This window comes from Mytilus galloprovincialis, chromosome 10 (assembly GCF_965363235.1).
Source record: "Mytilus galloprovincialis chromosome 10, xbMytGall1.hap1.1, whole genome shotgun sequence".
In the NCBI taxonomy this organism is placed as follows: Eukaryota; Metazoa; Mollusca; class Bivalvia; order Mytilida; family Mytilidae; genus Mytilus; species Mytilus galloprovincialis.
Window position 1 is genome coordinate 38,482,134 of NC_134847.1, and position 26,590 is coordinate 38,508,723.

Below are 26,590 nucleotides of genomic sequence, written 5' to 3' on the forward strand. Positions count from 1 at the left end.
TTATCATAAAATACTTATTGTTAAAATTGTACTTATATAAAGTTGTGTATTTGGTCGTGGAAACAAACATTTGTATCACACGGACTTGCTTCTGAAAAAAAAATCAGAGACCAGCACCTTGTGATTTTAGTGCATGCATAAAAGGAGGCGTGAAACATGTGAATGAGACAGCAACCATGATAAAAAAATATATCAGTAGTTATAACATATGGACTTCAACAATGGATAAATGTCTATACAATATGTACAATGTAAGTACAGTCATTGGACAAAAGTGAGTTCCTAGTAAAAAAAAGACCTATCATTTCAACTAACATCGATATTCTTCAAAAAATTATTACGAACTAACTGTATGAGCAATTTTCATAATATAAATAACAAAAAATGTAGAAATGTCGGAAGTTTTATTGTTTATTTGGTTATAATATTATTCATGCTCATTTTAATTTTCTGACGAGATGAACAAAAAGAAAAATATTTCTTGAAAAGTTTGCTATTATTCTAACCAAATTAAAATCGTAAAAATTTGCATTTGTGTTTAACTCATCAGATGATGAAAACTAAACTCAAGAAAATTATGACTAAATAAACAATAAAAATTCAGACATTTTACATCTTTTATAAAAATTATAATATATATAGTTTACCAGTTAGTCGACAACATAAAATTGAACTTATTAAGAGGTTATCTAACACGACAGGGAGATAACTCTGTAAAATCAGCTAAACTTTTTAATCATTTTCTATTTTTAAGGAAATATTAAGCTTCTCAATGATCAAATTTGTATTTGTCAAACTGCTATATATCCGATTAAATTTTTCTGTGAAAGTGATTGGTTCAAGTTTTTTGATTTTTTTAATTTTTTTTCAAAAGGTCAAAGTAAATATTTTGTCAAAATTTTATAAAAATTAAAATAGCCAAATTATTTTTAGTGAAAGTGTTGGGTATCACCTAAATAAAGATGTCTAGACTTATTTCAACAATCTATTCCTACAGAATTACAAGATTACATAATTTAGAGTACTAGTATTACCAGACTTTTGTTTTAACAGGTCAATTGCATGTTCTTGAAACACAATTATATAACCTATTGTTAAACATGTACTCTTTAAAAGAACAAACAATTTTGAAATGGTGAGAACAGACCTGTGCATTATCAAATACAGCAGTAAAAACTGTAAGTTCAGAGATTTCAGTCTAATTAATTTCATGATTAGCACTCAAAATGACTAAATAATATGCAGGTCTAGGAATTCCGTAGCCATTACAGTATGCATTGTATAAACATTAAAATCCCTTTTTATTTGTTATTAAAACAAAAATGAACAACACAGCAATGATAATCTAAATGACAAAAAATCATACGAGAAAAATACTCCTTATTAGTCATAAACATTTCAGTATAACTTACAATCAATTTTAGTCATACATGTGTCATAGGATTTTTTTTGTGAACAGAACCAAATAACCTTATATAACATGTAAATATAACATACATTAACAATTATAAGGTAGAAAATCATATAAAAAACTTGTATTTGTACATAACATATGAAGTTCTGACCAATAAAAAAGAAAATAGCAGACAATTTGGTATTGCTTAATGTGAACAAAATGAAAATATACACATGATACATGAAGAAAGACTTATGTTTACAGTTATTGAACACATTAATGACTAATTTATGATTATTATAAACTTAACAATGACATTGCTTTTGACTTTTTAAAGTATATATATATATATATATATATATATATATATATAAGTACTTATTTTTAATATTGGCACCAATCTTAAACACAAAAGCAATGTCAAACAGGTACATGTACATTTGTGTAATTACATAATTTGTCATAAATTAAAGATATTTTTCAACTGGAATACTGACTTGTGAAATGCAGAACTTTTCCTAATAGGAAAAATAACAAACATTTATAAATCTTGACTTCCATGACACTTTCAGAGGCTATAGAAACTTCTAAAAAGAAACTTTGAAAATATATTTGTGAATTTTTTTTTGAGCAGTATATTACATGTAACATTTCGTCTGAGAAAAAAAATCCTTTACTAAAACTTGTTGAAACCTTCACAAATACATCTTTGACTGAGAAGCAGGGGCGGATCCAGCCATTTTAAAGGGGGGGGGGGGGGGGGTCCTAACCCAGGACAAAGGGGGGTTCCAATTACATGTCCCCATTCAAATGCATTGATCGTCCCAAAAAAAGGGGGGGTTCCAACCCCCGGAACCCCCCCTCTGGATCCGCGCCTGAGAAGAGTAATCATGGTAAAAGAAAGTTTCTCTTTCAGAAAAATGACAAAAGCCATGAACTAAACACACTAAATAACCATGATAAGAAATGTTTTCCTGATGATACAGGTCTAACATTGTCATCTTACATGTATATCTACGTCTATGAAAATGCATTTAATAATTCAATATAGAGAAAAACAAGAGCACCTCAAAAACATAAACCTTTAAATGCGAGGACAGGATAGAATACACAAAATAATCGTGATAATCAATATGATCATGATTGACCATTGAGAACATGTATATTTAAGGGGCAAGTAACTCATGTACATATGTACAAAGGGGACTATAAATGTGGATATCAGTGCTGAGTATTGAATAACTGATGCTAAGCATATTTATAAAATGAATCAAAGGTTTCATCTCCCCTTACGGATACCGCAATGTATGTTGTACAAAGGGGACTATAAATGTGGATATTTATCAGAGCTGAGTATTTAATGACTGATGCTAAGCATACTTATAAAATGAATCAAAAGTTTCATCTTCCCTTAAAATACACTTAGCCACAGCAGCTGGAACGTATACCTCTACCAATGACCGAGTGTTTTTATTTGACCGACAAGGTCCTTTGACAAATTGAGCAGTAACATGGTGCCCATACTTACCATCCGATTTAACATGCTTAATCTGTTCAATTAAAGACCTTAACTGCGCTTTTCTATGATTAAAATTTCGTTCAATATCAAACTCTCGCCTCTGAAAGATATGTCTAGCTTTTTCAAGCTCTGCATCACACATAGCCTTACATGTCATCAACTGTTGTGTATGCTCATCATGTAATCTCATAACATTCATCTTAAACATAGGTATATTTATAAATCTGAACCTTACATAATTTTCCTTCATTTCCATCATTTGTCTACATCTTAACTGCTTTTTTCTTCCCTCTAGAATTTCTTTCTCATATTCCCATTCTTGTAGTAATCCATTTAAGCTTGCCTGATGTCTGAATTGAATTTCACCAAATTCTTGTTCTAGATTTATTATATCTTGTCTAGTGTGAGCCTCACTATCAAGTTTTTGCCTCTTTTTCATTGGTGATGAGCAGTTCTTTTCCGCTTCAACAGACTCCTGTAGCCATATACATGTTAAATGAGTTCCTTCAAGCATTCCTTTTTTAATGTGGTTCTTACTGCGGATGTTTGAGGCAAAAGACAAATTTGTATTTGGATCTTGAATTCCTTTGCTTTCCCACTGATTTATTATATCTCTTACTTCAGGGCTTTGTATATCAAAATATTTCCTCTCAGCCTCATAGTCAATTTTACCAGTTACTTTTTCAATTTCAGGTCGTTCCTCTTCAGTGACCTTAACCTCAGTTTCTTTCACCTCTCCATCTACCTTTTCTATCTGATCCAAAATTTTCTCTTTATTATCATCGGTCGTTTTCATGAAATTTTTATTTACATCAGTTGGAGCAATGGTGACCTCTTTTTCACAAACAGTTTTGTTTTTATCAACATGATCAATGGCCTTATCTGGTTGAATTAAAATAGATATCTGTTCTTGCAATTTATATTTATTTTTTATAGACTCTGGTAAGTCTGTGATTGTCTCGTCCAATAATGTAGCCTCGTCTTCATCATCTAAATCAATGTCGTCTGCTTCACTGTATGTGAAATTATTTAATCCAAGAACGTCTTCCGAATTTGAAACATCCACTTCCGATTCGTCTTCTGTTATGTCAATGTCTGATAACAATGATGTAGTTAAATTTGAAAATCTTCCCTGCTCTTTGGACTTTAATTCATTGGAAAAAAAACTTTCTATATTGATTTTACTTAAATTATGTTCTTGACCATGTTGACCCTTAGAAGAGGCCGGAATATAGCTTTGATCTGGACATTTCGAAGTTGAAGGAATATTCTGATTTGTGTCTTTTGAATTTGAAGGAATATTCTGATTTGAGTCTTTTGAAGTTGAAGGAATATTTTGATTTGAGTCTTTTGTCAGGTTTTTGTCAGCAGTGACACCACTGTCTTTTAAATCTGATGCTGTTTCTTTAGCACCAGAGTTTTCATCTTTTCTACTTTCATTATCATCTGGTGTTTCATTTTTGTTCTGTTGTTTAGAAATGACAAACATATTTTCATGAATTTCGCTTTTCTTAGAATCAAGTGTTTCATTTTTTGCTATAATTGTTGTGTCAAGTTGGGACTCATCCATTTGAGTATTATAAATTGAGCTTGTTTTCTGATTTTCGGCATTCTGACCTTGTAAATCGTCATTGGCATACAACATTTTCCATTCTTTTAAACTTGTTTTGTCTTCAATTTGCTTTTCCTTATCTTCTTCGTTTACCTCATGGTCAAAAGACGGAGATCTTCTGGGAAGCATTTTTGTATCGCGAAAAAATTTGTCCCAGTCATCATCACTTCCCTTACATAATTTAAACGTATCTGAAAGCAGTTCGTCAAAATCCATATTAGACAGCTCTGATTCATCATTTTGGAACATAGATATCTTTTTACTTCCTGATTTGGCAAAACTTCTACTTTCATTTTCATTTCTATCTATTTTCTGTTCTTTTATCACTGGCAGATTGTTTGATGCTACTACTTTTGTTAAAGCTGCATGTAAAGGTGTACTCTGCGCAAACTTGGAGAATTTTCCTGAATCAAGAAATGAAGGTGTGGCAGGTTCTGACGGCAAGAATCCTGGATCTTTTTCAAAGTCTTTAATAGGTGATAAACCTAAAGCTGGAGTATAAGCCCCCTTTCCCAAATTTTCAGTTTTATTTTGAGTATTATTCTGAGACTGTTTTAACCCATTAAAAGAGGTAACATCTCCATCAGTTTCATCCATAGTATGCATAAGTAATAGATCACTTTTACGGAGAGATTTTGGCGGGCTCCACCCAGACATTTCTTCACTAGTTGTGGTATACATATCATCAGAGCATGACGTTTCATCTACAGTGTCAAATTCAGAACAGCTGTACAATGTGGAACTTTCAGACTTGGATGGTGATTTCCCAATATCAGGAACCAGGGCACTTGATTCTTTGCTACCCTTTTCCTGATTCTCAGACTTCCGTGGACTGTCATTGTTTACTTCTATGACAGTTACGTCAGCACCACATAAACTAAGAATAGACTGGTGAAGGTCATCAAGCTTTTCATCCGAATCTGACATCATGAACACTAAATGGAGTTCTGAAAGATCAATATGAAACTGTTAATACATAATTTGTTTTGTCATTTTTGTATTACTTCTTAAATTGAACAATTTGCTGTCGGCAATAATAAATAAAGCATTTATTATTTCAGTACTGAGCAGTGATTTTACCCAATCTAATTAATATTAAATCTCTCACTCGCTCATTTTTTAATGCTTGGTCGCTGCGATTTAATTTTAATTAGATTGTGATTTTACCTAATTTTTTTTTTTCAATCGGAATAATTCCATTTTGCAATTTGCACTGTTTTCAAGGATTTGCAATTATAATGCACCCATTAATTTTGCAACGTACAGTTTATATATATCATGCTTATATATAAAACATGTATAACAGAACTTTGTACATTTCTTATCAATGTCCCAAAATCAATGTTCAAATTGACCAATATTGTTAAATTCATTTGAAACAAAAGAAGCTGTATGAAAGATTGGCTAAACCAAAATTATTCAAAAAAAAAACTAGAGGCTTTTAGAGCCTGTGTCGCTCACCTTGGTCTATGTGAATATTAAAGGAAGCAGATGGATTCATTACAAAATTGTGTTTTGGTGATGGTGATGTGTTTGTACATCTTACTTTACTGAACATTCTTACTGCTTAAAATTATCTCTATCTTTAATGAACTTGGCCCATTAGTTTCAGTGGAAAATGTTAGTAAAAATTTACAAATTTTATGAAAATTGTTAAAAATTGACTATAAAGAACAATAACTCCTAAGGGGGTCAATTGACCATTTCGGTCATGTTGACTTATTAGTAAATCTTACTTTGCTGAACATTATTGTTGTTTACAGTTTATCTCTATCAATAATAATATTCAAGATAATGACCAAAAACAGCAAAATTTCCTTAAAACTAACAATTCAGGGTCAGCAACCCAACAAAGGGTTGTCCGATTCATCTAAAAATTTCAGAGCAGATAAATGTTGACCTGATAAACAATTCTACCCCATGTAAGATTTGCTCTAAATGCTTTGGGTTTTGAGTTATAAGCCAAAAACTGCATTTTACCCCATGGTCTATTTTTAGCCATGGCGGCCAGCCGGGTCACCGGACACATTTTTCAAACTACTAACCCAAAAGATGATTGTGGCCAAGTTTGGATTAATTTGGCCAAGTAGTTTCAGAGGAGAAGATTTTTGTAAAAGATTACTAAGATTTACGAAAAATGGTTAAAAATTGACTATAAAGGGCAATAACTCCTAAAGGGGTCAACTGGACCATTTCAGTCATGTTGACTTATTTGTAAATCTTACTTTGCTGAACATTATTGCTGTTTATAGTTTATCTCTATCTATAATAATATTCAAGATAATAACCAAAAAGAGCAAAATTTCCTTAAAATTACTAATTCAGGGCCAGCAACCCAACAACGGGTTGTCCGATTCATCTATAAATTTCAGGGCAGATAGATCTTGAACTGATAAACAATAACTCTTAAAGGGGTCAACTGACCATTTCAGTCATGTTGACTTATTTGTAAATTTTACTTTGCTGAACATTATTGCTGTTTCAGGGGCAGCAACCCAACAATGGGTTGTTCGATTTGTCTGAAAATGTCAGGGCAGATAGATCTTGACCTAATAGATTAATTTACCCCCATGTCAGATTTGCTCTAAATGCTTTGGTTTTTGAGTTATAAGCCAAAAACTGCATTTTACCCCTATGTTCTATTTTTAGACATGGCTGCCGAGGCTAACTTCTAATATCGTATACAGAAAACAATACAACCATACAGTTTGACGTTTACTTCATTATTACAGAACTGCTAAGGCGACGTCGCACACTGACGTCAACCCTAGATACATAACAGTAAAATGCGACGTCTTGACTCCCGCGGTATTCTCGACATTAAAAGTAAATATCAAAATTAAATTACAATCAAGAAAAAAAATGAATTAAAATTACTGTCTCTCAAATCCAAAACTTAAACTTAAAACTTAAGCACAGTCACTAGCTTCCAGACTAGTTATCTTTCGATTAAGTCCCAATGAGTCTATTTCCTATACACAAATCACAGTATGTCTATTTTTTCTGTGTACCTGTTCCTTCTTTCAATGAAATAGTATCATGTTATAGGATTTTGAAAGTAAGTCAATAAATCAAATATTTTCGTAACAGTCCATAATAAGTCACAACAGTTCAATAGATAGGTATCATTCAGTCCATCTTTTGATATTTTTCCTGTCGGTTCTGCTTCCTCAACTCTCTCGATAATTTGGCAACGTGTCTGTTCCTTTATAATTTCTTCTAAGCCAAATTCCTCTGATTTATTCGAAACCAGTACGTTTAAGATGCTGGATGTCGTAGACGACCGTACCCTACCCGGCTTTAAGGGTCCTGATAGTAAATATCCAAGCTTTGACTTCATCCCGATCGGTCCATCTCCTCGTATTACTTTGTCTTCAATAAAGTCCCAATAGTGGTCGGCACCAATAAGTTATGATATCTCAAAATAATCGTCTTTGGTAACTGGGTGAGCGAGTCTTAATCCTTTCAGATAATCCATATTTCGGTTAACGTACCGCATATGATTATGTATTGGAACTGCTATGGTAGGAACAATAAGGACTTCAATCGGAATTTTACGACTATTTTCGGTTTCGATAAATATGGTGGTTGTGCGTAGTTCTCTCGTGCTCGTGTTGTCCTCTCCAAATGCCGATAGGTGTACAACTTCAATTCCTTCAATTTTCAAATTCAATTTCTTCGCTAGATGCTCTGTTAAAAAAGATCTTTGTGCACCCTCATCACATAAAACATTCGTATCCATAGATACATTACCTGACCATACAGGAGCTACCGCCGTTTTCAGTAGCACATTTGTACGCATCTGTGTCGATGAATGCAAAACTTTAGTATCTTCCTGGTTTTCAGTGTCATTTATAAGATTGACGGGTGTAGATTGAATCTGTTTATTTGTATTGCTTGTAATGAACGCTAAACCTTCGCTGTTAACATTATTACTCGCACTACATAAGCTGGAATGATGTCTCTGGTTGCAGTGTCGACACGTTCGTTTCGATTGACACTCATTAGCATGATGATTTCCTAAACAGTTAAAACATAAATTATCACGAATTACGATAGACATTCTGGCTGTGCTATCACTAATATTGGTACAGTTTGTTGGCGCATGTATCTCTTTACAAAAAACACATGGTCTCTCCGTAATATTCCGGGGTTGGCTCTTCGCGTTGTGTGCTGTGTGTATTCGCGGTGATTCTATTCCTGTATGAAATGTACATGTAGAAGCGGTTGTGAAGTGACTTTCTGAAGACTCGAGATATGTACCTGTATTATTTCCCGCCTCCATGATCTGAATTTCGTTAAGTATACTCTTCCTCAAATCTTTCAAATTCCAACTTGACAGTCTGTGTTGTCTTGCTAGGTTTTGGCGTATTTCTGCGGGCAACTTGTTCAGAATAACGGGTACCAGTAGTGAACCATAAGTGTCTGTAGTCTGTCCGAGTGACTCTAGACCTCGTACGTAAGTTTCAGTTTTGTCATAATAATTGCGGAGGCTTACTAAAGTATAAATTGGCGGCGAAATCTCAAGTAGAGCTTGCATGTATGTTTGTATTATAGTATGTATCTGTCCATACCTCTCTTGTAACAACGAAATAGCTTTGCCATAATTAGTGTTTGTCATAGAAAAACCTGATATGGTCTGAAACGCTTCTCCCTGTAGCAATGACTTTAAGTAGTTAAACTTCTGTACGTCGCTGAGTGTTGGATTTGTGTGAATAGATGTCTCATATGAATCCCAAAAGGATTGCCAATTTAAAATATTCCCTTTAAAAGTAGGCAAGTTCAACTTTGGTAATTTGTGGTACTGGTTATTTGTGCTAGAAGACGAATGTAAACTTGGAATATGCATAGACGGGTTAACGTTCGTAGTAGGAATAATCTCTGATATAGCGGGGTTACTTGTATAAAACGAGGCTGCATTCGATTGTACATGAGATGTCGACGTGAAACAATTGGCGTGCGGATTCAATTGAGAAGATTCGCTTGCGGGTACACTATTTGCTGTAGGTGAAATCAAGGTATGCATGGGTGTATCAGAGGGAGTAACGTTACTAGCTTGAAAAACGGTAGTATTGACGGGTAAATTATGACTTTTCGACTAGGAGGGATTAATGAGTTTTCTAATTTGACGAATTTTTGAATCTAAATCGAACATGTACTCATCTGTTTGTTGAATTTCATCCACTTTGTAACTGGGTGAGCGAGTCTTAATCCTTTCAGATAATCCATATTTCGGTTAACGTACTGCATATGATTATGTATTGGAACTGCTATGGTAGGAACAATAAGGACTTCAATTGGAATTATAAATGACACTGAAAACCAGGAAGATACTAAAGTTTTGCATTCATCGACACAGATGCGTACAAATGTGCTACTGAAAACGGCGGTAGCTCCTGAATGGTCAGGTAATGTGTCTATGGATACGAATGTTTTATTTGATGAGGGTGCACAAAGATCTTTTTTAACAGAGCATCTAGGGAAGAAATTGAATTTCATCCACCACGTCTTCATCCGAGCTTGCGTCCACAATTTTATCATTCAGATCTTTAAGAATATGCTTTTTCTGTAACACGGAATCTAAAATAGCTGTGACGTCCTCAATTTCTATTTCGGAAGTGTCTAGTATGTCTCCAAAATTCTTCCAAAGTCTTGTAATTGCTCCTTTATGTCCGGAACGAATGGCTTTCAGCTTTGTATCCATTTTCCATCCTGGTCACGGCACCATAAATGTCGAGGCTAACTTCTAATATCGTATACAGAAAACAATAATGGCGGCCATCTTGGTTGGTTGGCCGGGTTACCGGACACATTTTTTAAACTAGATACCTCAATGATGATTGTGGCCAAGTTTGGTTTAATTTGGCCTAGTAGTTTCAGAGGAGAAGATTTTTGTAAAAATTAACGACGACGGCGGACGACGGACGCCAAGTGATGAGAAAAGCTCACTTGGCCTTTTAGGCCAGGTGAGCTAAAAAATGCACTCCAATTCTTATTTTCCTATTGTATGCTTACCAAGGTTTATATTGAATAACTGAATAACAATCCTATCTAGTTCAAGTAACATGGTTGGAAATAATTAGTGATCAATGTGCATCATTGTACATATCTAAGTTTTTGAAGGACAAACAGGGAAAAGAATGTATATATGTCATATATTTGATTTTGGGTCCAAACAATGAAACAAGTGTATCTGAATCATAAATACTGACCACTGTGTCAAGTAAACAAATATTCTTATTATATATATAACAAAGAGCATGGAAATACTGCATTCCCTAATATTTCCCATTACCAACAGGGAATTGAGACCAAAAAAGTTCATTTTTCACACAATTTGAATACTGTGGATTTATTATTTTTGTTGTTTGGAAAGAACTTATATATTTGTAGATATTTGATTCCCAGGTCCTCAAAATGGTCCTCATACATTCTAACATTCTAATAGATAATATGTAATTCATTATACCTTGGAATTTATGGTACCTGAGTAACCTTGAAATCCATGAAAATTGGTATCCAGCGAATTATAATGTATACACAGAAATTAAATTGTCTTGATTTACTTACCATTTAGGTTGATATATATTCAAATAATAACTAGAAAGTTACTATTTTGTTCTGTACTTTGTTTATCTACAAAATAAAATATCTTTATAATCTTTGTAAGAAATATCATACATAAATGCTACAAACATTTGACAAATCCTTAATCATATTTTTATACATTTACCATGTTTACAATGAATTTCTAATAAAATTTAAAATTGAAAGGCAATCAATTTATATCCCTTCAATGTGTTTAAGATTTTAATGATTTTTACCAACAGCTTTCATTCGGGGCCTTTCATTCATGCATTTACATACAGGTGTACATGTGTTTGCCCTGCAGATGTAAAACTTGTTTACAAATATGAACATGACCTTACAACAATGTATTTGGACATATAATCATAATAATGGTTAACATTGATACCATTAATAACACAGATTAAAATATTAAAAGGATTGTATGCAGACTTTGCCAAAACCACGAATTTTAATATCCACGAATATGCAAGTTTTCCTCAATCCACGAAAATTGGTACCCATGGAAATAAATGAATTCACAGTACTATAGATGTATAAACCCATCTATGCTAATACTATTTTCCTAAGAAACAAAGTGAAAGTAGTAAAAATATTATATTTTAATATATATGTACAAAATTGAATATGAGTCTACGATCAGAATACACTACTGTATATTCATAATATTTGGAATTCAAATAAAAATTTGAACTATCTTTTGTCAAGTTATACATGATAAACAGCTTCAAACAAAAGTTGTCTAAATTGAAGAAGAATTAGAGCTATCAAAATTCTTTTTAAAGCCACCAAAAAAATCAATAAACACAGTGACTTGTCATGCTTGTGCCCAGAGAGTCAGCCCTTAGGGTTATGCATGTTGAAACTATTTCAAGAACATCTTTTTTTTTCAAAAACCTGTTTCTGAAAGATAAATCAGGCACAAATAAAAATTAGAAATACATTAAAGATTAAAGTTAAATAAAACTGAAACATTGACAAAAAATAGATAATCTGAAAACAACATGCATGTAAGTACTTGGATAACATGGTAGCATCGTATTTATTTCTAAATATATGTTTCCTGTCTGCAGGACCTACCTACATCTGTACATGTACATGTTTTTGTACATAAGCCATACAAATGGACATATTGAGATAAAAGACAAATAAAACAAAGTCTTATTTCTTACAAGGTTATAAGATTAAAAGGCAATTAACACCATGGCATGTGGATTACATAAATGTGTACCATTAACAATCTCACCAGGTGACTAAAACCAATTAACCCCATGCATTGCAGTGTGGGATTATAAATGTGCACCCTGTAGGGTTTTCTCACCATTTGACTGTTTTTACAAATGCATCCTTCTTTTCTTACTGATAATAAAAACATTAAACTTCTCAACATTTTATACTTTATACTTTTATACTTATACAATGATATACATATTAATAGAAAATGTGCTATACATTTTTAAAACTGTATATATTGACATTTTTTTTATATAGATATTGCTAATAGTTTGCCTTGAAGAGCTGTCATTTCTATCTAAAATACTATCTAATTATTATTTAATATTTGCTTCTTCTTTTTATAGATTTTCATAGGTATATTGTTTAATGAAAAAAGTAAAATGTTTACAAACATTTCATATTATGTTATTAAATTATTTCAAGTTTTTCTTAAAATCTATACATTTGTATCATGTTCATGTATACAGAGCATTTAATTTTATAGGTAAATTATAATATAAAATATTCAAAATCAACATTATTTTTGTTTCATATAATCACTGCTAATGTTTTAAAATGTTTAATAGTATTTATAGTTCAGACTGTAAAGGATTAACAGTAAATATAAATAATAAATTGAAGAAAGTTAAATTCTTATAACATCAATCTCTTTTGTAAACTACAAAAGAGTTATTTTAAGAACTTGACATTTTCACCAGCATGACCAGAGATATGTACATTGTACTGTACCTACATGTAGCACAGTATTCATCATTCAACAGAAGTGTGATTTCTTCTGATAAATACTTAATAAAACTGGCAAGCAAGTAAAAAAGAATGACTAACGGAGAAAAACATGAAACGCAAATGGAGATGGACAAGGAGAACTGTAAAATTGGGATATTTTGGTTTATTTGGTGCCTCCAAGAAAAAGTGGCAAAATTAAACACACGATAATAAAGCAAACACTAGGAATTCAAACGCCAAAATCGTGTACCGATACGAAAATATCGGAATGCTTATTGTTGGGAAAAAATGTTTTCCCGTTATTTCATCTTCCGTATATTTCCTACAATTCTATACAAAGTTAAATCTGCAAATAGATACCTAGGTTAGCAATGTTTAGTTAGACAACAATGTTCACTATTTATCAAATGACTTATTTTTCACTTAATTTGTCAATTTTTCAGATATATATATTGCATTTGTTAAGAAAACACAACATGAATTTTATTCACTTATGTCATAAATATGAACGGCTATTGCTGATTAGACCCTGTTATTGTTTATTAGAATATTAAAACTATAATGAACTATGATTATTTAGTTTCTATTTCTTCACTCACTGCCCTCTAAAAATAAACTCATCATAGATACAAGGACTAATTTAGTATATGTACCTACTGGCTACAATTTCTATTCAACATGTTCAAAAACTACTAAAAAATTGTCCTTTGCATGTCATTTCATTAGGTTGGTTTGCTGTTGGGTTTGCTCATTGATGTTAAACCTATTACCTACTTTCATAATTTTATACACATATAAACAAATTGATTTCATTTGTTTGTGAGGCCAAAAAAAAATATATGTCTGTTTCAGTTACCCGACCGACCCTATTTTGTGCGCCGACCCTAAGCTATTTTATTTCCTTTGTAAAGTGAAAAATAAACTGAACTTGTGTTAAAAGTGAAGATAGTGTTGCCTGATAAATCCAAATGTTCATAATCATGAATATGATAGCTGTTTTAAGGAAATTCGTGAATCGTGTGATGAAATAAACATTTTGCTGCCATTTTTTTCAAATCAATAACAAAGGGAAATGATCCAATCATTAAAAATACGGTTAAACTCGGCCCATGGACAACTTGCACCAGGGCAAGACCGCCCAACTCAAAATCATGGGGCAAAAAATAAAATGGAAAAAAATTAATAAAATGGAAATACCGACCTACCTACCCTATTTATTTTGATCATGTAACCTTAAACAGACATATTTTTTTTTGGCCTGATGCAAAACAGTGCTAAGAATCATACATTATTATTAGCTAACAATAACATACTTCAATATTTATTGCGACCATTTATCATGTTTATAGCATGTATAGGGCAAGTAACTTTTTTTTTCGGACAAGTAAACTTTTTTACTTGCCCAGGGACAAGTACTCACAACAAATATTTCCACACCCCAGCAGTATAAGTTTATTCTTTTATTCACATTTACATTCAATTTCTATTTTTCCAACTAAAACATTAAATACAAATTAAAAATAGGCACTGGCTACGGTTACATGGAAATGTAACAATAATAAAAATATTATTGTTACATTTGGGACTAAATGCCGGAATGCATGGTTGGAGAAGGAACCGATTAATTACGAATGTAACAATAATTATTGAGGCTACAGTTACATTGCTTTATTGTTACATGAAAAACAGCAATGTTCGATGGGACTAGTAATGTAAGTAATATGTACTAAATAATAAAAGTTGAAGACATTATCTTATATTTACAATACATACAAGTATAACATACAAGTTTTTGATTTTTTTATAGTACCTCTTCCATGGATTCTGAAATCGGACTCGGACATCTTTTAAACTGAGTTTTACTACGCGTAGTGTTGTGCGTTTGTTTTTTCTACATTGGCTAGAGGTATAGGGGAGGGTTGAGATCTCATAAACATGTTTAACCCCGCCGCAATTTTGCGCCTTTCTCAAGTCAGGAGCCTTTGCATGGCCTTTGTTAGTCTTGTATGATTTTTTAATGTTAGTTTCTTGTGTATAATTCGGAGTTTAGTATGACGTCCATTATCACTGAACTAGTTTACATATTTGTTTAGGGGCCAGGTGAAGGACGCCTCCGACGGGTGCAGGGGTTTCTCGCTACATTGGAGACCCATTGGTGACCTTCGGCTGTTGTCTGCTCTATGTTCGGGTTGTTGTCGCTTTGACACATTCCCCATTTCCATTCTCAATTTTATACATGTATACAGAAGTTCACAGTGTTAGTTCACAGTTAGCAAACTTTGCTTTTGATGTATCAATTTTTGGTAAGTGCGTTTGTATAGCAGTATGAAATTTGTGTCTTGATATTGTTTCAGTTTCGTTTCAAACGCATCCCATGCAAGTTTTAAATTTTTCACTCAAACAAAATTGGTAATAGGAATCTCTTCATCTTTTGTTCAAAGTATAATGACGGTAATATTAGTAGGTGTGCAGTTAAATACTTAAAAGTGAACAGTTTTCTCAGCCCGAGTTTTCAACAACAAACCATTGAACTATATTTTTCGCCTTTGGCACTACTAATTTGAAGTAGTATCTTTAAGAACATCAAATTTAAACACCATTTGTTGAAAAATAATATTCATTATTTATTATTATAACAAGTATTATTTAGTAGACATGAATGAATTAAGCAACAAAACTATATAGAAGATTTAAGTTTAATAAATCTAGCGTACATTGCTGTTTTTCATGTAACATTAACGCAATGTAACCGTAGCCTCAATAATTATTGTTACATTCGTAATTAATCGGTTCCTTACCCAACTTTGCATTCCGGCAATTAGTCTCCAATGTAACAATAATATTTTCATTATTGTTACATTTCCATGTAACCGTAGCCAGTGCCTTAAAAATATTATTTGCCATTATTTTCACAAAATCAGGAATAACCAGTAATTTTTACGATTCATTCACGATCACATGACAGTTTATTATCAAACAGGTTGTCGGTACTCGTAGACTACGAAAGCCAAATATGAAATAATTTGGCTATGCATACCCACATGCTTGTACACGACTCTGCCTTTTTATATAAGATGTTCATTAAATATATTGTAAAGTACCATCTACACAAAGTAAGGGACCAGTCAAAATGAAAGATTGTGAAACCCCTGCATAATTTATAATTTTCATGTTTGTGTTGTGCCGAAAATTATCTGTGGGAAACTTCGTCATACTTTCAAATTATGGCTTATGAGTTTACCTACAAAACAGTTACACCTCGTGCACACTTCTTCGGCCAATCTAGTTCTTCATGTATGCATATTATAAAAGTGGCACTTGAGACAATCTTTATTATTCATGGGACTTTTCTTTAGGTTTTTCCCTTGAAAAACTTCAGTTCTCTGTTTCTGTTCCCGTTAGAGTGAAAAATCGGCGGGAACCAGAAAAAAAGTCAAAAATCTAGCCCAATCTGCGGAAACAAAATTGGGTACAGTTCCGTATTTTTAGTTCGCGAGACTAATCACAAACGGACAAATATATATAATGAGACTACAGATTATAACCACATAGAAGAACTAGAAGAGAGAGAAAAAGTCCATACATAATATATCTAGCGTAAAATTTCAGAATCCACGAAAACAACAAACTGTTGATGTTAGCACCTAAAACAGAGTAAAACTATGATCGGAAAAAAACAAAGGGCTTACAACAAGGCAAAACGTACCAATAATGAAAAACACTGGGAAGAATTTAAGCTCCTAAGAAAAACAGTAAAAAATAAATTAGAAGAAGCACAGCAACACTACATATCTAAACTATTGGAAGTAGACGAAGAGGGTGAGAGAAAAACACCTGTTGTTGGAAAAAAGTTTTGGCAATATGTTAAATCAAAGAAAAGAGACTCATGTGGAGTAGCACCACTTATTTCAACCGGAAAACTTATGGAAGACAGCAAAGGGAAAGCAGAAGCACTTAACCATCAATTTGTATCTGTTTTTACTGATGAAAATACATCAAGTCAACCAAAATTAAATTAGCCCATCGCCTGATATAGACCATCTAGAGATAACAGTAGAAGGAGTAAGAAAGCTACTTAGTAATCATGGTAATGTCAATCCGAAAAAAGCAAATGGACCAGATAACATACCGAACAGAGTCCTAAAGGAATGTGCTACAAATATATCCCCATACATAACAACATTATTCAAGAAAACATATGATGAAGGGGCTGTCCCAAACGATTGGATTACAGCTATCATCACAGCACTTTTTAAAAAGGGAGACAAAAGCTTGCCAGTAAATTATAGACCTGTTTCATTGACATCAGTTACATGCAAAATCATGGAACACATCATTTTCAAACACATTATGCAACATCTTGAAAAATATGACATATTTGTCGATTACCAACACGGCTTCAGACAGAAAAGATCATGCGAATCTCAATTAGTAACAACAATTGAAGATATCGCAAAACATCTATATAAAAAAGAGAAAGTGGATATGCTAATATTAGATTTCAGCAAAGCATTTGATGTAGTGCCTCACATACGGCTTCTGCGGAAACTAGAGCACTATGGAATAAATGGCAAAATAATAGAGTGGGTAATTAAAGACCTGGCTCACACAACGACAGCAGTGTGTAGCAGTTGAAGGCGAAACATCTACAAATGCCTTTGTAAAATCAGGAGTACCCCAAGGTACAGTTTTAGGTCCATTGATGTTTCTTTTGTACATCAATGATATTGGGGATGACATCAAGTCAAAGTTGCGTCTCTTTGCATATGACAGCCTATTATACCTAGCAATAGACTGCAAAGATGACTGTAACCAACTACAAAAAGATCTAGATAAATTGATTGACTGGGCATCTAAATAGCAGATGAAATTTAATGCTTCAAAATGTTATGTTCTAAGAATAACCAACAAGAAAAAACCTATATTACATAACTATCATATGCATGGCCAAGTTTTAGAAAATGTAAGCCAAAACCCATATTTAGGAGTTCAGTTTTCCAACAATCTGAAATGGGATATACACATCAATAACATCACGGCAAAGGCAAATAAATCATTAGGCTTTCTGAGGAGAAACATCGGCAAATTCCCAGAAGAAATTAAGAAAAGAGCATATCAAGCCATTGTCAGACCAAACGTTGAATATGCAAGCAGTGCATGGGATCCATATCAAGAAAACCACATCAAACAGATAGCTCTAATGGTGCAAAGAAGATCAGCACGTTTCATCAAACATCAATACAGCAGAGAACCGGGGTCAGTTACTAGTCTACTGAAGGAGCTAAAACTACCATCATTAGAAATAAGACGGAAAATAAAAAGGCTTTTCTTGTTTCACAAAGCTTTACATAAAAAGATAGCCATAAATATACCAGATTATGTAGAACAACAAGGCAGGACAACACGGCAATACCACCAAAGCAAAGGGGTAGGGTTCAGTAAGACCCCTTTTTGGCCCCAAAATTAAGCAGTTTTGCAAAATTGTGAAAATGTAATCTTTTAGCTATTTTTTGGAAAGTAGAATGCTTCTGCTACATAAATATGTGCTGTTTTTGACAATACAATGCACATATATCGTGTACTAGCATCATAAAGTCATGCTAAATTACTGAAATCTTCACAATTATAGCATTTTAGTTAAATTTTAGACAGTTTCCGTCTTAAATGAAAGTGGCCGCATTCGTGTTCATTCATAATTTTGAAATGTAAGTTGTATTTGATGATAATACATAACATATATAAAGGTTGAGGATGAACACGGATGCGGCCACTTTCATTTTTGACGAAAACCATCTGAAAAGTGACGTTTTTTGGCATATTTGATAGATTTTTCATAATTAAGCTTCTATCGGAGGGTTTTTAATGACTGAATCAGTTAAAATCTTTTACATAAACTAATCGAATCAATTGAAATAGACCCTTAAGTGTTTAAAAAGTGTCCTAAATATCTCGTTAGATGAAACTGAAATTTGGGGCCAAAATCGGCCCTTATCGGACCTACTCCAAAAGAAACCTTCAAACTTCAACAAACACCTACAAATACAGCTTCTTTCCACGTACCATTAAAGACTGGAATACTCTACCAATAAGACTCAGGGGCGGATCCAGAACCTTGATGACTGGGGGGGGGGGGGGGGCACCATGAAAATATTTTTAAAGAGTTGTTAAGCTATTTATATATGTTAATTCAAACAAGAGGCATACTAAGCATGTTTACATTGAAGTATGTTCAATAAAGTTAATCAACAAGAATGTCTGGTAGCACTATTCTCCTTGGATTTCTCCTTGCATACTGCATCACCACCGCCTTTGGATTTACAGTCATGTTCCTATGAGCATACATCATGATAAGAGAAGATAATCTACTTGTTGACATTGTTGATCGTAAGTATGTCTTCACAAGTCTCAGTCTACTGATACTTCTCTCACATTCACATGAGGTTACTGGAAATGTTCCACAAATTTTCAAAATTTGGTGCACATTAGGAAATATGATTTAGCTACAGTTTTGTAATGCTGTGATAATATCTGAAGGTGGATCAGACTCATTTGCCCATTTTAATTTCCACATATGCATCTCTTGCTCCAGTGTTGAAGGAAATGGTAAATCATCCACAAAATACTCAAAATCAGTAGTTGAGGATTGACCAATCATGGCAGGTATTACCTGAAGTCCCATGGATGCCTTGATTTGCAGGTCACCAAACCTGGAATTCATTTCTGTTAACATGTGATCAAGCAGAGGGATAGCAATGGTTTTCTTGTAATAATCCTCTGTTGATTCACATGGCACATTTGATCTTGTTGTCTGCCTGCCACATGTTCTTGGTTTAGATGGGGTTACATCTAGATCATCTGCCATCTTCAATATTTGTGAATACCACTTAGCATGGAATTCACCAATATTGTCTCTCACATCCTGTAAAGCTTCCTTGACAAGGCTCACTGACTCAAGGGCACTCACAACATCAACAGCTCTACCTAAAGAAAAACAAAATTGGTTAATTTACTAATTAGTCAGATCTGTGAAACAGTATTTGAGTTATCTCCCCTTTTTCTTATAGTTAATGACAAAATCAATCAGCATGTTTAACTTTGTGTTTATGATTTTGAATTCTAATAACAATATGATGTTGTTGGTAACATGTTCTTTTTGTAATGTAAATAAATTGATGAAAAAAATAGTTTCTGTTTTTGTTTTGCTTTTTTACAATATCAAATTAAATAAGAGTTGTTTCCCTTAGACAGTTACCTTGAAGTGATGTACTAAGTTGTTTCAGGTATCAAATACATCTCATTGTCACAAGCAGGGAGACTAGAAATTGAAAGGATGTTATGTTGTTTTCTAGACTTTGTGTGTCACTTATGGCAACTGGGCTTTTGTCCACTGATTTGATCTTTTCCATGGTTTCTATTATTGCTGGAAGGAAATCCCAAAAAATCTCAAAAGCATCATGTCTCTCCACCCATCTGGTTCTGCATAACTCCTTCAATTTCATTCTTTTGGTTTCATTTCTATAATGTTGGAGCTGGTCCTCTAGAAATGATTGCCTTTTAGGAGACCAATTGAAGAACTTGACTACCTATCAAAGATAAAGACTTATAGTTTGATTAAAATAATTAAGCAATACATGTGTTGCACATTTAATTACTGGTATATGACCAAAACAAAATTATAATATTATCATATGAGGATTTAATAGAAAAGCATTAATTGTATACCTTATCTGCAGTTCCCATCATATTCCTGACACATGGAATGTTAGCAGCAGCAACTATACATCTGTTTAGCTGGTGAGCTGTACACTAAAAGTGTAATGCCTTTGGGTATATCCTTTGAATTCTGGGACCAACTCCTTTCAAATGTCCAGTCATATTACCTGGAGAAAAAGTATATATATATATATATGTGAATGTGCAAATATCATTTAAAACATACAATGACAGGAGCAATGAATTTGAGAGCATGTCAAAATTGTAACAAAACTATGCTTACTGTTACAGTATATTTATCATTAAACAAATTCGTCTGTCAACACACTGAGGTATATTAAATGAGATTTACCTGCACCGTCATAGCATTGGCTCCTCATCAGATTTAAATCTAGTCCCATTTCTGGAAGCAGCTTCAGAAGCTCATTGGATATTCTTTCTCCACTTGTATCTTCGCTCACTTCTATGAAGTCAACAAACTCTTCTCTAATGACACCTTTTAAATAGATATTTAATTCAAAATTATTTAATTATTTTTTTTACTGTTATTTTATATCTTATACCTGCACATATAATTTACATGTGAAAACAGATAATAGTTGCAGATAACACATGCATGAACAGCTGTATTTGACATATATATTCAATGTATATTTTTTTTAAAGTTTGAAACAATAGATTATAAATGATTAACCAGTGTACATGCATTAGTTGATATATTAGTTATTACCTGCCAAATCAACAAAACGTAGACACACGGCTAACTGTTCAGTGTTGGATACATCTCTAGCTTCATCTGCAGATACAGAAAACATCCCTCCACTGTCTGATATGTCTTTGATTATTTTTGTCCTAATGATATTTCCTATAATGTCAATAATTTCATTTTGAACAGTCTTTGACCTGTATGTAGCATTTTTGGGGGCGGTTTTGAAATGTTCTACAAGAAATTTATCACCAGCATCTATTCTGAAGTCCAAAAGTGCTTGAAAATTTCCAATATTTGCAGTATTTCCATTTACAATGTGCTTTGCATCATCTCTGTGGCCTCGAAGAGCAAAGTTCTGCCTTCCACAAATAAGGACGGTCTTTACAATTGATTCCAAAACCATCAAATTTTTCTCCTTGCGGCTCTCTAAACCATGATTCAGGGTCATGTGTACATTAGTCTGTCGATTGATCTGCTGAAGAAACATTTCTCCTTTTGTTACACACTGCATATGTCTTTGATATCCTGTACCTCCTCGTTTTAAACTTTGGTACTTTTCCCCCAAAAATGTTCATCAAATACTTCCAATGCCTTTTTCCAGTTTTTGAAAGGGGCATTGACAAGTTTGCCTCTTTTTTCAGGTTCCTTCTCGAATAAAACACAATGCAGACAGTATGCTCCATCCTCCTCTATGCTATAAACTAAGCCTGGATACTTGGAGATCCATTCTTTCCGAAAGCATCTGTTTTTATCAGCTATTTTTGTAGATGGGAACTTGAAAGTATCAGGAATAGTCACACCTTTTGTGTAGATTGTATATTTCTCATCATTATTTAAAGTTCTACCAAACCAAGAAGTAACATCATTTGGAGTTAGGCACTGGGACCTGGTGTCGGACTCTGATTGTTCAACAGCTTTTTGACTGAAAGAAATTTTGAAAAGATTTTGCACACATGAATAAATATTTTATTACAGTTTATTATATGACAAGTAATTTCTATAAAATAAATGAACTATCATTTTTTTTTTTCAGCAATTATATTTTTCCCCCGTACATTCATCCTTCATTTTTATAATCAGTAGTGTATGACCTAATCAAGTTATCTTCCACAGATATTCTTTATACTTTTCCACCTTTTTATTCTGAATAAACATTTTTTTGGCACATTTTGCACACATTTTTTTTTACATTTTCTGAATTTTTATTCTTTTATCCCATCTAGACCCTCATGATACGGTGAATTTCTATTAAACAAATTGTTTTGTACGTTCTTCCGTTTTTACAAAAGGATGAAAAATGAGAATTTAATGATTACTAAAGAAAGTGAAAATATTCAATTACCTTTCATTTACGGCTGATTCGGCATTTGTAAAGTCTTCAATTCTTGTGGTTGGAGTTTCAACACTCGTTTTGAGGAACTCCCAAAAAAACTCTGGATGGATATTTGTCTCTTCATAATTCAGTTGTTGATAATTTTTCTCATTAATTTATAATTGCAATTTTTGTTTTAACATCGCCGTATCTATATATCAACAAACAGCACGTGTTTATAGACAATAAACATCTATTTTTATTTATTTATTATGAAAGAACTATTTTGATTTGTCATTTCTTTTTTTATCAGAGATTTCACCAATCGGCACGTAGTTAATATAAAAGCTTTTGGAAATAGACATTACACATAACTGTCAATATTTACACGCTGCTGATCGATAAATTGTAAAGGGGTAATAAATCACACATGTTGAAACTAAAGCCAATTAACCAACTCGTAAGGAAGTCAAATCAAGCTGTGAGGTAATTCACATTTCCGCACATCTGGCATCTCTAGATAATTAGATTGTGTCGCAAGAAAATAATGTGATTAAAAAATATTTTCGTGACATCAACTGGGGGGGGGCACGTGCCCCTTGTGCCCCCCGGTAAATCCGCCACTGACTGACTGTTAAATATAGAAGACGCAGAGGCATTCAAGAACAGCCTCACATCTTATTTAACAGAGTAGTCACGCAACAAACATTTGATTTTAATTTCACATGTAAATACGTTTTTAATGAGCACCATATTGAATAACCAAATTAGCACTTGCGTGATGGGTCTTAGACCCTTTGCATTTCAACGACATAGATGTAGATGTAGATCGGACGTTAAATGGTTAATATTCATTTGCTCATCAATGTTTGCATGGTTTGTCTACGCACACAAATAGATTGTAAAAATGTTAATTTTTTTATGTCCTTCATTCATTTGGTCTTTATGCTACATAAAAAAAATAACTATAGGTCATCGTATGGACTACAACAATGACTAAAGCCCATACCGTATAGTCAGCTATAAAAGGCCCCGAAATGACAAATGTAAAACAATCCAAACGAGAAAATTATCCCCCTAATTTATGTCCAAACAAGAATGTGTCCAAAGAACACAGATGCACCATCCGCACTATTATTTTATTATGTTCAGTGGGTCTTGAAAACTGGGGGGTAAACACTCTAATTTGGCATTAAGTATGATATTGATCTATATTATACCACGCTATTTACGAGTTATCATATTTAAACGACAAATCCGCAGGTAAGTATTACGTGGTATATATGTTTTGTAACATCATTTACAAGTGGCATGGTGATTTTTATCCAATAAAAAGCAGTGGGAGTGTCGTTCTAGTCCCCTACTTAAATTAACACGTGCACGAGAAAATCGATCCAGTCAATTTTCCGAAAATAAGCCGGTTCATTCAAAAATTCGTGTCCTCGTGCATTCACTTAACTGTCAGTCACATGGAGTTGTTACAAAGAGGCGGAGTTTACATCATGGTTTAACATGAAAAATATCAGATTAAACCATAGTCCAAGCTCCGCCTATCTACATGAAGGTACAAGCACAAAGTACATCATGATTCTTTTAAATGGAATAACACATCAATCTTTATATTAAACCATGTTTTTTTAGAAACCGAACTAATTTTTTTTCCGACACATCTTTCTGTTATATGCATTTTTCTACTCATTAATTTACAATTTGTTGCAAATCATCTAAAGTTTTGGTGAATTATTATTTTTACAGCAACAGTTGGGTTTTATAAAACAATAAATAGATTATTTCTTAGCGATAACTAGTCTTCCGTATAAATACAACAAGGAGTTGATTTATCTATAATAACAATGAGTAAATTTTTCTATTACGTTTAATGCTAAGGATTAGAAGTTTTTCGTTCTAAATATGTTGCAAGCAAAACTAAACGCCATAATCTTTACTAATTCATTGATTGCTAAAATGTTAATATAATGTCGGATTTAATTTTTCAAATCAAATTATTTGTTTATTCAATTGTACAGACTACATGTTAAACAGACATAGTTATATGCAAATATACTCATCATAGATACCACCCTTACGAAATAAGTAGTAGTATTCCACCTAGACACTAGTAGGAATAAAGTAGTAATCTACATAGAATCAAAGATTCCATATAGAAAGTAGGCGGACATGGAAAATGAACAAAGTTCTGATTGGATTTTTTCATATTCCTACTACCTAGATGGAATTTTAAAAGTCTGTATGGATTGTTTTCTTTTTTGAAAATCTGATTTAATTATTTATTTTCCTACTACTTGTACAAGATTTTTCTAACAGAATCAATATATAAATTCCTACCAGAAAATCTTTCTACCTGGAATGGTTTTACTTATCTTGAACTGGATTCCTGTTTGCTATTAAAGAACACACACTTTGCAGTGTTAAATGCAAGCAAGTTCCAGTTCACAAATTCAAAAGTTGGAGGGGGAAAGAATGAAAAGTTGTGTTGGAACACAATGATGCAAGCTGTGGTCACACAACTACAATATAGAAATGTAAGAACATATGGCTTACGAAGACTGAAGGTAATTCTTATACATTCAAAATGATTTTTTTATCTGCCTGCCAAAAATATCTGGTTATCATTCAATTCAACAAAAGTGCATAATTTTACTCATTATTTGTTCATAACTCTTAATATCATCTAGGCATATTTTTGGCTTGTCTTCATGTTTATGTATAACATAATTTCTAGCTTGTATATATTACAAGCTTTACGACAAAAGAGATGATTTCAGCTTTCCAATTGTGAACTTTCCATTTCTAAGTAGCAACATTCCAGCAGCACCTGCATACGGGGTATATATCTCTCAATTGATACGATATTCCCGTGCTTGCATTTCCTATCATGATTTTCTTGATAGAGGGTTACTGCTCACAAGGAAGCTATTAAATCAAGAGTTCCAAATGGTGAAGTTGAAATCATCCCTTCGTAAATTTTACGGACGCCATCACGAGTTGGTTGACCGTTATGGAATAACCATTTCACAAATGATATCGGATATGTTCCTCACGTCGTAACTACAATCCCCTTCCCTTTCATGAATTTGACCTACCGAATTAGACTATTTACCGGATTTGTAATCACATAAGCAACACGACGGGTGCCGCATGTGGAGCAGGATCTGCTTACCCTTCCGGAGCACCTGAGATCACCCCTAGTTTTTGGTGGGGTTCGTGTTGTTTATTCTTTAGTTTTCTATGTTGTGTCATGTGTACTATTGTTTTTCTGTTTGTCTTTTTCATTTTTAGCCATGGCGTTGTCAGTCTGTTTTAGATTTATGAGTTTGACTGTCCCTTTGGTATCTTTCGTCCCTCTTTTACAATTTCTTTATACATTTCAAAAGTCCATTATTTAAAATGAATTTATTCCATGAATTTCCTTTGTTCTTTGTTGTTGAGATTCAAATTTAAATCATTGACCCAGTTGTGTACTTGTGAATATACACTTACATTTTATATTTTAGATTCCTACAAGAACATATTATTCTGGGTGGAATTTGAAAAATTCCTACCAGGTTTTCTAGTGGGAATTTTATTTTCCTACTATAATATTCCTGCTAAAAGAGGGACGAAAGATACCAAAGGGACAGTCAAACTTATAAATTTAAAATAAACTGACAACGCTAAGGCTAAAAATGAAAAAGACAAACAGACAAACAATAGTACACATGACACAACATAGAAAACTAAAGAATAAACAACACGAACCCCACCAAAAACTAGGGGTG

At 33.1% G+C, this 26,590-nt stretch overlaps 2 protein-coding genes across 2 annotated transcripts; both read right to left on the reverse strand.

The window, feature by feature from the left end:
- Positions 1-2,182: 2,182 nt before the first annotated feature.
- On the reverse strand, positions 2,183-5,457 carry LOC143047510 (uncharacterized). The gene has a single exon (XM_076220564.1). It carries the CDS (start codon positions 5,455-5,457, stop codon positions 2,767-2,769), a length of 2,691 nt encoding a protein of 896 aa, XP_076076679.1. The 3' UTR covers positions 2,183-2,766.
- A 13,841-nt stretch (positions 5,458-19,298) lies between these two features.
- On the reverse strand, positions 19,299-22,039 carry LOC143047515 (52 kDa repressor of the inhibitor of the protein kinase-like). The gene is made up of 5 exons (XM_076220569.1): positions 21,521-22,039; positions 21,143-21,286; positions 20,800-20,957; positions 20,330-20,660; positions 19,299-20,058 (listed from the first exon to the last, which is right to left on the reverse strand). The coding sequence occupies exons 1-3, from the start codon at positions 22,008-22,010 to the stop codon at positions 20,884-20,886; spliced, it is 708 nt and encodes a 235-aa protein (XP_076076684.1). The 5' UTR covers positions 22,011-22,039; the 3' UTR covers positions 19,299-20,058; positions 20,330-20,660; positions 20,800-20,883.
- Between the last annotated feature and the right edge of the window lie 4,551 nt (positions 22,040-26,590).